Source organism: Amblyraja radiata, chromosome 13 (assembly GCF_010909765.2).
Source record: "Amblyraja radiata isolate CabotCenter1 chromosome 13, sAmbRad1.1.pri, whole genome shotgun sequence".
NCBI classification, from domain to species: Eukaryota; Metazoa; Chordata; class Chondrichthyes; order Rajiformes; family Rajidae; genus Amblyraja; species Amblyraja radiata.
In genome coordinates, this window is record NC_045968.1 from 40,037,189 (window position 1) to 40,050,112 (window position 12,924).

The 12,924-nt window shown below is 46.2% G+C and overlaps 1 protein-coding gene across 1 annotated transcript in view; it reads left to right on the forward strand.

Moving 5' to 3' along the window:
- The first annotated feature begins 2,287 nt into the window (after window positions 1-2,287).
- The window catches only part of wwtr1 (WW domain containing transcription regulator 1), a 111,826-nt gene continuing 101,189 nt past the window's right edge, over window positions 2,288-12,924 (forward strand). The window contains exon 1 of the mRNA XM_033031861.1: window positions 2,288-3,139. Within this exon, the coding sequence (XP_032887752.1) occupies window positions 2,730-3,139 (410 nt within the window). The 5' untranslated portion in view covers window positions 2,288-2,729. The remainder of the gene's footprint in view (window positions 3,140-12,924) is intronic.

The following is a 12,924-nucleotide window of genomic DNA, read 5'->3' on the forward strand; positions in this document are numbered from 1 at the left end:
CCTGTAGGTTTAAAGTGAGGGGGAAAAGATAAAATAGGAACACAATTTAACGATAGTAACATTTTTACACAAAGGGTGGTAGGTGTATGGAATAAGCTGCCGGAGGATGTAGTCGAGGCAGATACTATCGCAATGTTTAAGAAACATTTAGACAGGTACATGGATAGGACAGGTGTAGAGTGATATGGGCCAAATGCAGGAAGGTGAGGCTAGTGTAGATGGGACATGTTGGTCTGTTTGGCCAAGTTGGGCCGAAGGGCCTTTTTCCATGCAGTTTGACTCTGTGACAACGGTTCACATTGACGTTACCAGGACCCTAAACCCCTGTCCCCTTCCACCTATATTCCTTCCTCAGGTTTCACATTTCACTCCACTCCCTAGCTGACACCTTTTTGTCTTCCTTTTCTTCTATGGCCTTCATCCACCCACCTTCCAACCAACCCCCTCCCCCGCCCCCCCATTCACCTGTATCCACCTATCACTTGCCTGGCTTTGTCCCCGCACCATTTAAAGGTGATGTGAGGGGCAGGTTTTATGCACAGAGGGTGGTGAGTGCCTGGAACAAGCTGCCGAGGATGATGGTTGGGTGGCATTTAAAAGACGTTTGGATAGGCACATTGATATACAGGGAATGGGTTACGTGCAAACAGATGAGTGGTGTTCTTGTCGTCATCTTCAGCACTGACATTGGAAGCCGAAGGACCTGTTCTGGTGGAATTCATTGCCACAGACGGCTGTGGAGGCCAGATTATTGGGTATTGTTAAGGTGGAGATTGGCAGATTCTTGCTTAGTAAGGGTGCCAAAAGTTGCTGGGGGTAGGCGGGAGAATGTGGTCGAGAGGAAAGATAGATCAACCATTATTGAATGGCAGAGTAGACTCAATAGGCCGAATGGCCTACTTCTGCTCCTATGACTTACTGTCCATTTCTAGATGGAATAGGCGACACTGGGAACTGCAGGTACTGGAATCTTGAGCAAAGCACAGAATGCTGGAGGAACTCGGTGGGTCAGGCAGCATTTATGGAGGGAATGGCGAAGTGCCTGAAGAGGGGTCTCGACCCAAAATGTCGCCTGTCATTTCCCTTCACAGATGCTGCCTGGCCCGTCGAGTTCCTCCTACACCACTTGGTGCAGATGGCGTAAATTTAAGTTCATAAGTTGTAGGAGCAGAATTAGGACATTCCGCCCATCAAGTCTACGCCACCATTCAATCATGGGTGATCTATCGTTTCCTCTCAACCCATTCTCCTGCCTTCTCCCCGTAACCCCTGGCACCCGTACTAATCAAGAAAGGTGATTAAGGTGAGAGGGGATAGATGTAAAAATATACCCGTGGGGTCATTTCATCCAGCAGAGGGTGTTGGGTATATGAAGCCAGAGGAAGCTGTAGGGGCAAGTACCATGCCAACATTTGGACAGGGTTATGGATAGAAAAGGTTTAGAGGGATGTGGGCTAAAGGCAGGTAGAGGGGATTAGCTTGGCCTTGTTTGAGTTCTGTATGACTTTCATGGCAGGCTAAAGAGGGGAAGGGAAGGCAAAACACAAACAGAGGAACAAGGGGAAGGAGAGAGAGGCGAAGTAAAAGTGGGGAGGAGAGCGAAAGTCAAGGCACGCAGATAGAGTGACAGAAAAAAATAGAGTGGGGGAGGGAGGCGGGGATTAAAATTCCTCTGATTCCATATATGGCAATAACAGAAAGGCAGAGTGATTTCGTGTCCGTTCGCTGTTCCTAAGGTCACACAACTCAAAAAACAAAAAGGTGGTGGGCTGGGGGTGGGGGAGAAGAAACACCGACCCTTCTGCGAGAATGAGCGAGTGTTGCTGCCATTCCCAGCCGGGATATCACATTCCTTCGGTGCGTCTGGGAATCTCCCCCCACCCCACACCCCTCGCTTTTGGTCTGTTTTCTTTTAATTATAGTTTCGCAAAACTTGTTTTTTGCACACCAGAAAGAGCAGTACTTTCTCTCTCTCTCCCCCTGACTCTTTCTCACCCTCCGTGTCTCCCCTCCCTGTCCCCCCTCTCTCTCCCTCCCTGTCCCCATCTCCCTCCCTACTTCTCTCTCCCCCTCCTCTCTGCCCCTCTCTCTCTCTCTCTCTCTTCCTCTCCCTTTCCCCCTGCCTCCTTCTCTCACTCTTTCTCTCTCTCTCTCTCTCCCACGGTGGGCTGTAACTAAAACAAAACCCCTCCCAGCGGTCGGGAAGAAAGAAATACAAGTTGGAAGAGAATGGGGGGAGGAGAATAAAGTTTTTCTGTTGCCGGAGTTGGCTTTTAAGTGTTATTTACACTCTCAATGTTTATGAGTGAGTGAGTGAGTGAGAGGGATTGACAAAGCCTGGTTTCTCCAGGGGAGTTTCGCCCTTCTGCTTCGCTCAGGTCAAGTAACCCGGGAGGGACTGGCAGCTCATGAATATTTAGAGGAGGGAGTCCGGGCTGCGAGAGGCGGCGCTGATCGAGTGAGCGCTCCTTGGAAATTGAGTCCCAACTTTTTTTTTTACTTGGCAGGAATTCGGAGACGGTCGATCATGAAAACGTTGATTGCTTTACATCCGCACTTTTGAAGACCGGAGGGCAGGGGATGGGAGGGGGGAAAGTCTTTGTTTAAGCAACAAGAACAAAAAGTTTTAACTGTTAAAAGTTTTCGAAAACTTTTCGAAACTTTTTCAAAAGTTTAGTATTTATTATTATTTTATTTCTGTGTCCTTTCAATTCGCGCACAAGCCTGCCATGGATCCGAATCCTATCCCGCCACCGGGTCAGACGATCGTCCGGGTGCTGGGGGACTCGGAGACCGACCTGGAAGCTTTATTCAACGCTGTGATGAATCCGAAACCGGGCACCGTCCCACACCAGGTGCCCATGAGAATGAGAAAGCTCCCCGAGTCGTTCTTCAAGCAGCCCGATTCGGGATCCCACTCCAGGCAGTCGAGTACGGACTCCAGCAATAACTTGCCTCAACTGCAAGTTCAACACATCCGCTCCCACTCCTCTCCTGCCTCGCTGCCGGTCAGCGCTAACCCTAACCCGCAGCAATACGGACATCTCCGGCAGCAATCGTTCGATAACATCGATGATGTCCCCTTGCCCCCGGGCTGGGAGATGGCCAAGACCCCATCGGGCCAGAGATACTTCCTAAAGTGAGTATCAAACCTCGTACTTTTGTACCCAACTGATCGTGCATTATTGAAATCTCAAACCCTGGGACCTTGCAGGTTATTATTGCAAATAAAGTGTCAGATTGTTAACAACTTGTGGTGTGTTGGTGTAGACATCTCCCCTGCATTTTAACCCCCCCGCTCCCGACCTCAGTGTTTGTTTATCCGGAGCGACCTCAGTAAACACCAACAAGGTTTTGACAAGAGATTAGATGCAGGGATTAGAGGAGGGAGAAAGTGAATCTGGCTCTTTAAATCATGTTTTTTTTTAAAGGATTGAGTTTTTTGGTGACATTAATGAGTTGTTTTGTCAGTCTGCGAGAGGATATTGTGATCTTCAGGAAGAGATAACCCGTGTGGGAATTGTTGCACAGTCCAGTGGCCGCTTGGCAGGGAACTGTAGCAAAGCTTTTGGCAAATCACGGCGTACTTGAATCACGGTCTGTCGAGTCGGATAGGTCGGGCACAGCGAAGGGGCGGGGTGGCTGTGATTGACGCCGAGTTCTGTACAGTCAAATGTCCAATCTGTTGAAGAGTATTTACTGTGCTTTTAAAAAATAAACTCAATTCAGATTAACAAATATATACAAAACAAGAAGATAGATACAAAATATCAAACGCACATAATCTCTTGCCCAGAGTAGAGGAATCGAGAACCAGAGGAACATAGGTGTAAGGTGAAGGGGGAAAGATTTAATAGGAATTTGAAGGGCAACTTTTTCACACAAAGGGTGGGTGGGTGTATGGAACGAGCTGCCAGAGGAGGTTCCTGTAGTATATATATTTATCACTTGAATAAAGTCTATTTTGAAAATTTAAAAAAAGGTAGCTGGGACTATCGCCGATAATTAAGAAATGTTTAGAAAGGTACAAGGATAGGACAGGTTTAGAGGGATAGGGGCCAAACACAGGCAGGTGGGACTAGTGTAGATGGGACATGTTGGCCGGTGTCAGCAAGTTGGGCTGGAGGGCCTGTTTCCACACTGTGTGACTCTATGACTATAAAATGCTGGAGTAATTCAGCGGGTCAGGCAGAATCTTTGGAGAAAAGGACGAGGTGACGTCTCAGGTCACCTTGCCCCCCAATGACCAGCAGCGGAAGGAGCTCAGAGTGTGGTCCACCCTCACGAAGCCTTGGCGTTGGCTGCGCCAAGCTTCAGTGCATCCCTCAGCAGGTCTTCCTGTAGTCTGGAGTGGTAGCCAGTGTAGCCAGTCAGCGGCATTCCCTGACGGACATCTCGCTCTGCTGGGAGGTCAACAAGTTTCAGGCAGACCAAAGAGCAAGTTAACGACTTTCCAGCAGCATTTGATGTCCATCGCCGAATGTGTCCCTGTGAATAACATTGTGTGCTTCTCAAGGCTAGAGATGTGAAACCACCCCTGGCCACGCTCTCATTTCACTCCCACCATCAAGGTTTTTTTTAAACTTAAAAAAACAACTTTATTCCGATTTTTAAAAATTACAAAAAACAAATGCTCTTTTCATGCTCAGAGTCTAGTGTCCTGGAGTCGTACAGTGTGGAAACAGGCCCTTCTGCACAACTGTCAGTGCCCGTATGTGACGACATTTGCCTACCCTGGGTATGCAAGCAAAGAATTTCACTGTGACTTGTCACATGTGATAATAAAGTATTCATTCAATCATTTAACTTGCTCACACCGACCAACATGGCCCATCTACAATAGTCCCACCTGCCTGCATTTGGCCCATATCCCTCTCAACCTGTACCTGTCTAAAGGTTTTTTAAACGCTGCAAACGTACCTGACATTGCTATAGACCTGCAAATCTCTAGTTTCCATTTTAAATAGTGTCAAACTCAGTAGTTTGAAAACCATGACCACCAGGTTCATGAATAGCTTCATAAGGCTCTTGAACTCTACACAATACTAACCTATAAACTTTGGACTCGGAAAGACACAAAAGGCCGGAGTAACTCAACAGGTCAGGCAGCATCTCTGGGGAACCTGGATAGGTGACATTTCAGGTTTGGACCCTTCTTCAGTTCCAACCTGAAACATCACCTATCTATGTTCTCCAGAGGTGCTGCCTGACCTGCTGAGCTACTCCAGCATTTTGTGTCTTTCCTTGGTAAACCAGTATCTGCCGTTCCTTGTTTCTAAATTTGGTTGAACTAAGGACTTAGGGGGTTTATTGCACCATCAAGATTATTAACAAATTGAATTTTCATTTATTAGATGTTATCTATGTCCATATTGGATACAGGCCTGTTGTGCTGCTGCAAATAAGAATTTCATTGTTCCGTTGTCGGTACAAGGAACTATTGACTCTTGGCATTTTGAGCAGGGCAGTGCTATGACCGATCTTCTGCAGTTAAATCTGGTGTGAGAACAGCAACTATGCATTGTGTACACCAGTGTGTGTATAAACTCCAATCTCAGGCCACATTGCACTAGATCTCACGCTAACTCCATTCCCATCACTGAGGTTCCAAATGCATTGGGAGCAATCTCAAAAGTAGCAATGATATGGGGAAGCCACTGCCTCACTGCTCCATGGATCTGGGTTCAATCCTGACCTCCATAGTGGAGTTTGCATGTTCTCCCTGCGAACAAATTAGTCTCTCTCCCCCATATCCCCAAGACAGGTACTATCAAGTAATATTGCAATGTTTAAGAAACATTTAGACAGGTACATGGATTGGATTGGATTTGAGGGATGAGGGACAAACGCAGGCAGATGGGACTAATGTAGATGTGGCATTTTGGTCAGCATGGACAAGTTGGGCCGAAGGGTCTGTTTCCACGCTGTATGACACTATGACTATGACAAGCATGTTGGTAGGTTATTTCACTATTGTAAATTGTCCCGAATGCAAAGGTGAATGGGAAAGCGTAGGGAATAAAGTTTGATAGTTTAAGTACGTGAATGCTGGTTGATGTAGATGTGGTGAGCTCAATGGCTTGCTTATGTGTTTATGACATTGGTATCTCAATCAGCACTCACTGATGACCCAATGGGAACGTGGTTGAGGGTAGCGCGGCGGCTCACAGCGCCAGAGACCGGGTTTGAACCTGACTACGGGTGCTGTCTATAGTGTACTATACTAGTGTACGGGGCTCGCTTGGCAGTGTGGAATCGCTGGGCGAAGGGCCCGTTTCCATGCTGTCTTCCGAGGTTGACTTTGTTGGCTGTAATCTCGGCTCCCCTAAGGCCTGTTAGTCTGGCAAAATGGATAATACTGGAGGGGTCTGGAAGCAAAGGTGCTGAAAATCAATGGTGGACCTATATATTGGTTTCAATCATCAAATCAGATTTTTGGACTGCTAACCCAAAAATCTAATTACAATGACACCTAACACAGAATAAGATGTGTTTAGTTATTATTTTGACAAGTGCCAGCTGTTGATTGTTGACAGATTTGTCACTTCTGAGAAATCAAGTGAATGGATGCCAGATTTACAAGCTGCTGGACTATTAATGGGAATGTTATTATTCAACCATAATACTTTGCGACAATCCATCAATGCGATGTTGTACACAACGTTTTTCATCTACAACATGGAGGAAAAGATCAAGAAAGACACAAAGTGCTGGAGTAGCTCAGCGGGTCAGGCAACATCTCTGGAGAGCATGGATAGGTGACGTTTGGGGCTGGAACCCTTCCTTAGACCGATTATAGGGGAGGGGAAAGAAAGCTGTAAGAGGGGAATGGCAGGACAAGGGGTGGCAGATATAAGTTGATATAGGAGAGGAGGATTATTTGATAGGAAGATGGCTGGAAATGGCTGGAGATGGAAAAAAACAGAAGGTGTGAGATAAAAGGATTTGGGTGGGAAGGGATGAGTGAACCAAGGAGTAGCAGAGGGAACAGTTTCTGCAGAAGGCTGAAAGGGGTGGGGATGGGTAGATATGACTGGTGATGGGATCATGTTGGAGATCCTTCTCCAGACTGATTATGGTGGGGAGGGGTGGGAGGGGAGGAAGCCGGAAGAGAGGTGGGGGTGGGACAAAGTCTGGGTTGTGTTAGGTGGATGCAGGTGAGGGGCGGGGGTTGATCGGTAGATGGTTGGACAAAGGCAAGAGATGAAAAGTCCAAAAGTGTGGGATAAGGAGATAAGAATCAAAGAGGCACAGAAAGTGAAGCCAGAGGAAGGAATGTAAGTAAAACGGACACAAAGTGCTGGAGTAACTCAGTGGGTCAGGGCAGCAACCTTGGTGAACATGCATAGGTGCTGTTTTGGGTCGAGACACTTCTTCAGTGATTGTAGCATGAAGAAAGCTTGAAAAGGGGAGAGGTAGGACAAGGCATGGTAGGTAATAGGTCATGGCATGGGATGGGGGTTGGAAAGAGGGGAAGAGGTGAAATGCGTGCAAATCCAACTCACTCGCAGCACGAATGGGCTCACAAAATTGCCACTAAATAATTCCTTAAACTTGCATATTTGTTCTTAAGCTTTTATGTTTTATTTTGAGGTTGCCTCTGAGCCACCCGTTATTGTTGCTCCAGCAACAGGAATAAAATTACCACATCCACGATTCTACAGCAATTCCTAATTGTATTATTTTTTTTGTTTATTTCCCACCCTGTGAGGTTTGGACCATGAGCAAAATTGCTCAGCATAATAATTAAAGTTCTGGTTTAACAAAAACAACTGCTTGCTTGTTTCCTGGTGTATACTTATGTAGCAAATGGGAAGAGTTTTGGAGAAACGACCATGCCTTAACTTGGTAATCTCGAGCTTGGACACAGAAAGTTGTGACTCAACCACAAACAGAAAAAAAAAGCATAAAATCTGCCAAGAAAATAACCCTGATGGTTTCAAAAGTCTGATGTCATATCATACTCCTATCATTAGGGTTTGTCATTTTGCTGGCTTGCTATGGCATGTGTCCCAATCCACTCTCAGACAAAATGCGGTTTCCCAGGGAGACTATCATAGTGTAAGGGTCCAGAATTTGTTGAGTCGTTTATGCACCCTCCCCCACCGCAGTTATTCAAACATTTAGAAAACAAAATAGTTCACAGTGAGGAAGAGTCAATTATTTTCTTTGACCATCATTTGAAGCTGAAAAAAAAATTTAAGGTGAGAGGAGCAAAGTTTAGAGGAGATGTGCGGGACAACTTTTTTACACAGATGGTGGTGAGTGCCTGGCGTGCGCTGCCGGGGGTGGTGGTTGAGGCCGATACGTTAGTGGCATTTAAGCATTTAAGAGACTTTTGGATAAACACATGGACATGCAAGGAATGGAGGGATGTGGATTATGTTATATGTCATGTGTATCAAGGTCTTTGTTGCGTGCTATCCAGTTAGCGGAAAGACCATTCATGATTATAATCGAGCCATCCATGGTACATGGTAAAGGGAATACATGGTAAAGGTACGTAGCTATTCTTTGAAAGACACCTAACGACAGATTCTCAGATCATTATTGCTCTGCTGCTTGTGGAAGCTCACTGACTTTAGAGATACAGCGTGGAAACAGGCCCTTCGGCCCACCGAGTCTCACCAACCAGTGATCACACTTTGATCGCACTATCCTACACACTTGGGACGATTTCCAATTTTACCTAAGCTAATTAACCTATAAACCCATACGTCTTTGAAGTGTGGGAGGAAACCGGAGCATCTGAAGAAAACCAACGCAGCCACAGGGAGAACGTACAAACTGTGTACAGACAAGGTTTCAAGGTCAGTTTATTGTCACATATACCAATTAAGGTACAGCACCCGCAGTCAGGACCAAACCAGGGTCTTTGGCACTGTTAGGTAGCAACGCTACCACTGCGCCACTGTGTGCAAACTGGCTGTTGCCCTTACAGCAGTAACTACTGTTTTAAAGCACGTTATTTGCCATGAAGTATTTTGAAGCCTTATAAAGTGTTCCAAAAATACACTTCATTCCTTTCAACCTGTCAAAGATGTTGAAGACTGATGTCAAAGGACTGAAACCATTGTTGGAAAGGACTGAAACCAGTCTTCACACGTCACTAGGTGGAAGGCAGATTGACTTACCTCTGACCGAATTATTTGGTACAAAAGTTATTTGCTGTTTCAGATATAATATATATCATCCTCTGGTAAAAGATTCAAGGCAGAGTGAAGATTGTTCTTGCCAAGAAATGTTTCAGCGAATTCAGTCAAAGGGCCTATTTCCGTGTTGGATGACTCTATGACACAAAATGTTTACAATCCATTTCCTTCCACACATACTGCCCGGCCTCTGGTACTTTGTGCATTACATTCAGTGTTCACACTGTGGTCTCTATATCGCAGAAGTCAAACACTTCTTCAGAATGAAAGTGGGGGGTGGGGAATAAACGGGAGGCGAGAAAAGATCACAACAAATCAGGGCCGGCAACAGATGAGCTCAGGAAGGGTGGAGCCCATTGTGGGCTGGGGAAGATGTGATAACAAGAGGAATACAATGATGCAAACAGTGGAACTGGTAAAGGACAACTAGGGTGGGGGGGAGGGGAGTGAATGCAGGAGTTACTTGAAATTAGAGAGATCAATGTCCATACTGCTGGGTTGTAAGCTGCCCAAGTGAAGTATGAGATGCTGTTCCTCCAATTTGCATGTGGCCTCACTCTGACAGTGGAGGAGGCCCAGGACGGAAAGGTCAGTAAGGGGTATGGATCACCATAGCAACCCATTTGGTTCATCAACACTCTTCAGGGAAGGAAAGCTACTCTTCAGACATGGCCTGGTCTATTTCACTGCAAAACGACAATGATGAAGTCGATGCAGCGACGCAGAGGGAAGAGCTGCTACCTCATAGCCCCTGCGAACTGGGTGCAATCCTGATGGAGTTTGCACGTTCTCCTTGGGACTGTGCTCCCGTCTGGGTAGGTTAATTTGGCCATTATTAATTGCATCTTGGTTGTGGGTGGGGGAGAGTAGATGGAATATCGCGAGAACAAATTGGAGTTAGTGCATCTTTTGGCGAACAGATTCGATGGGCTGATGGACCATTTTCTAACCCGTAGTTGAGTCTCATCTGTTGCCTGAAATGGTTCCAAGTGCATACAGTATCTCCCAGTTCAAAGGTCATCAGTATATTGATTGATTGAATTGATTGAAAGATACAACACGGAAACATTCAGCTCACCGAGTCCACACCGACCATCAATCACCCCTTCACACTAGCTCTATGTTATCTCACTTTTGCATCCTCTTGCTACACACTAGGGGCAATTTACAGAGACCGATTCAACATGGAAACAAGTCTTTCGGCCCACCGAGTCTGTGCCGACCAAGCCCCGTACACTAGCACTATCCTATACACTAGTGACGATTTATAATTTTTAAGAAGCCAATTAACCTACAAACCCACACATCCTTGGGATGTACGAGGAATCTGGAGCACCCGGAGAAAACAAATGCAGTCACGGGGAGTACGTGCAAACTCCACACAGCCAGCATCCGATGTCAGGATTGAACCTGGGTCTCCGGTGTCGTGAGGCAGCGCCTCTACCGGCTATGCCACTGTGTTGCCTATATTGCTGGTGCTGGAAATCTGAAACAAAATGTGGAATAACTCAGTGGGCAGACAGTGTCTGTGGAGACAGAGCTGAACACCTTAAATATGGACTAACTTCCTAACCTTGCCCGCAATGCCCAAATCCTGTAATTGGTTTTAAAATCAAAACGGAGGTGGAATTGTAGTCCGTGCTTTTATCTTCACATAGTGATGACTGGTTTTTGCTCTGCTTGGTTGCTGCTAATGGATTTATGACCAGCAGCAGATGCCCCCCCCACCCTCCCCACACAATGACACTACTGATCTCAAAAGGAAATCACCACAGGCACAACAGATAGGCTTCAGTCTTGCGCTGGCACCTACTAGTTGGTGACATCAAACTAGTAAGTGCATCAAAATGGCTCCAAATGTTCTCACTGAGCTCCCTGTGTACCGACCAGGCCACTGACAAATCAGTGGCAGGAGGATGCATACATCATTTGGTATCCAACTTTATTGGATGCTGGTCGTTTCAAAGTGATGATTGTGCTTAGATTTCTAATGATACCTTACCCTGTGGGAACACATGGGAGATGCATGAGACCAAAAGGCTGCATGAAAGCCTACTAGCCAAATAACTGGTGTGTGTTTTTTTAGAACACTTCATTTGAATCAAACAAATTTTGCAAGCAAATGTTATTTTGTCTTGGTATATATAGGAAATGGTGTGTGCTCATATGCATATATGCATGCGTGTATGTATGCATGAGCATGAATGTATTCATGCTTATAGATGTGTGTGTGTATGTGCGATGTGTGTGTATGTGCTTGTGCAGGCATGCATGTGTGTGTGCACGTGTGAGTGTCTAAATGTGCCTGTATGTGTGAGTGTGTATGTGCTTGTGCAGGCCATGTGTATGTGTGTGTATATGCAGATATGTGTGCTTGTACAGACATGCATTGTGTGTGTGTGCACATATGAGTGTGCACGTGTGTGTGCAAATGTACATGTGTGTATGTGCATGGTTGACACAAAATGCTGGAGTAACTCAACGGGTCAGGCAGCATCTCTGGAGAAAAGAAATGTGTGACGTTTTGGGTCGAGACCCTTCTTCAGACTGATGTCGAGGGAGTGGGCGGGACAGAGATAGAATGCAGTCGGAGACAGTTAGACTGGTGGGAGAACTGGGGATGGGGGAGAGGATGGAGAGAGAGGGAAAGCAAGGGCTATTTGAAGTTAGAGAAGTCAATGTTCAAACCGCTGGGGTGTAAGCTACCCAAGCAAAATATGAGGTGCTGTTCCTCCAATTTGAGCTGGGCCTCACTCTGACAATGGAGGAGGCCCAGGACAGAAAGGTCATTGGGAATAGGAGGGGGAGTTAAAGTGCTGAGCAACCGGGAGATCAGGTAGGTTAAGGTGGACTGAACGGAGGTGTTCAGCAAAACGATCGCCGAGCCTGCGCTTGGTCTCGCCGATGTACAGAAGTTGACATCTGGGCCAGCGGATACAGTAGATGTGGTTGGAGGAGGTGCAACTGAACCTCTGCCTCACCTGAAATGTATGTGCGAGCCTGTGTGCTTGTGCAGAGATGTATGTGTATGCGCATGTAAGCTCACGTGCACACGTGCTCGACAAAGGAACAAATGGCTGGGTGACCCTAACCCAAACTCTTGTAGTCCATCGTGTGTAGGAAGAAACTGCAGATGCTGGTTTATACTGAAGATAGACACAAAGTGCTGGAGTAACTCAGCGGGTCAGGCAGCATGTCTGGAGAAAATGGAACAGGTGACGTTTAGGGTCGGGAACCCTTCTCCGAAGAAGTTACTCCAGAACTTTGTGTCTATCTTCTTGTTGTCCAATTCATGAAGGATCTCGCTGGATTTGAACCGGACATTTGACTCTCCATGAAAAATGATAATATTCTCATGGCGTCTGATTTGATGACTCGTCTCAGTGTGACATGAATGTACTGTAGCCACACTGGAGTACGGAATGAGTCAGCAGTGCTTTGAACCCACTGAGCTAATGAATGAACCACTGTAGTCGTCCACATGACACTGCACAGATTTGTTCTGGTTTTCATGGGAGAGAAGTCTAACATGGGCACTTGTTTTTTGTGGATAACGACAGGATGTTTTTCTTAATTATGGACAATTTTATTTAACATAGTGGCATTAAAATTCCTCGAGCCAACTGGGGCAAGGGACTCATAGATTTAGTTGCATCTTGCTGTTAACCAGCTGTCTCTGTCATTCTTGAGGTTAGAAGGACGAGAGGTAACTTATTGAAACATATAAGATTGTTAAGGGTTTGGACACGCTAGAGGCAGGAAACCTGTTCCC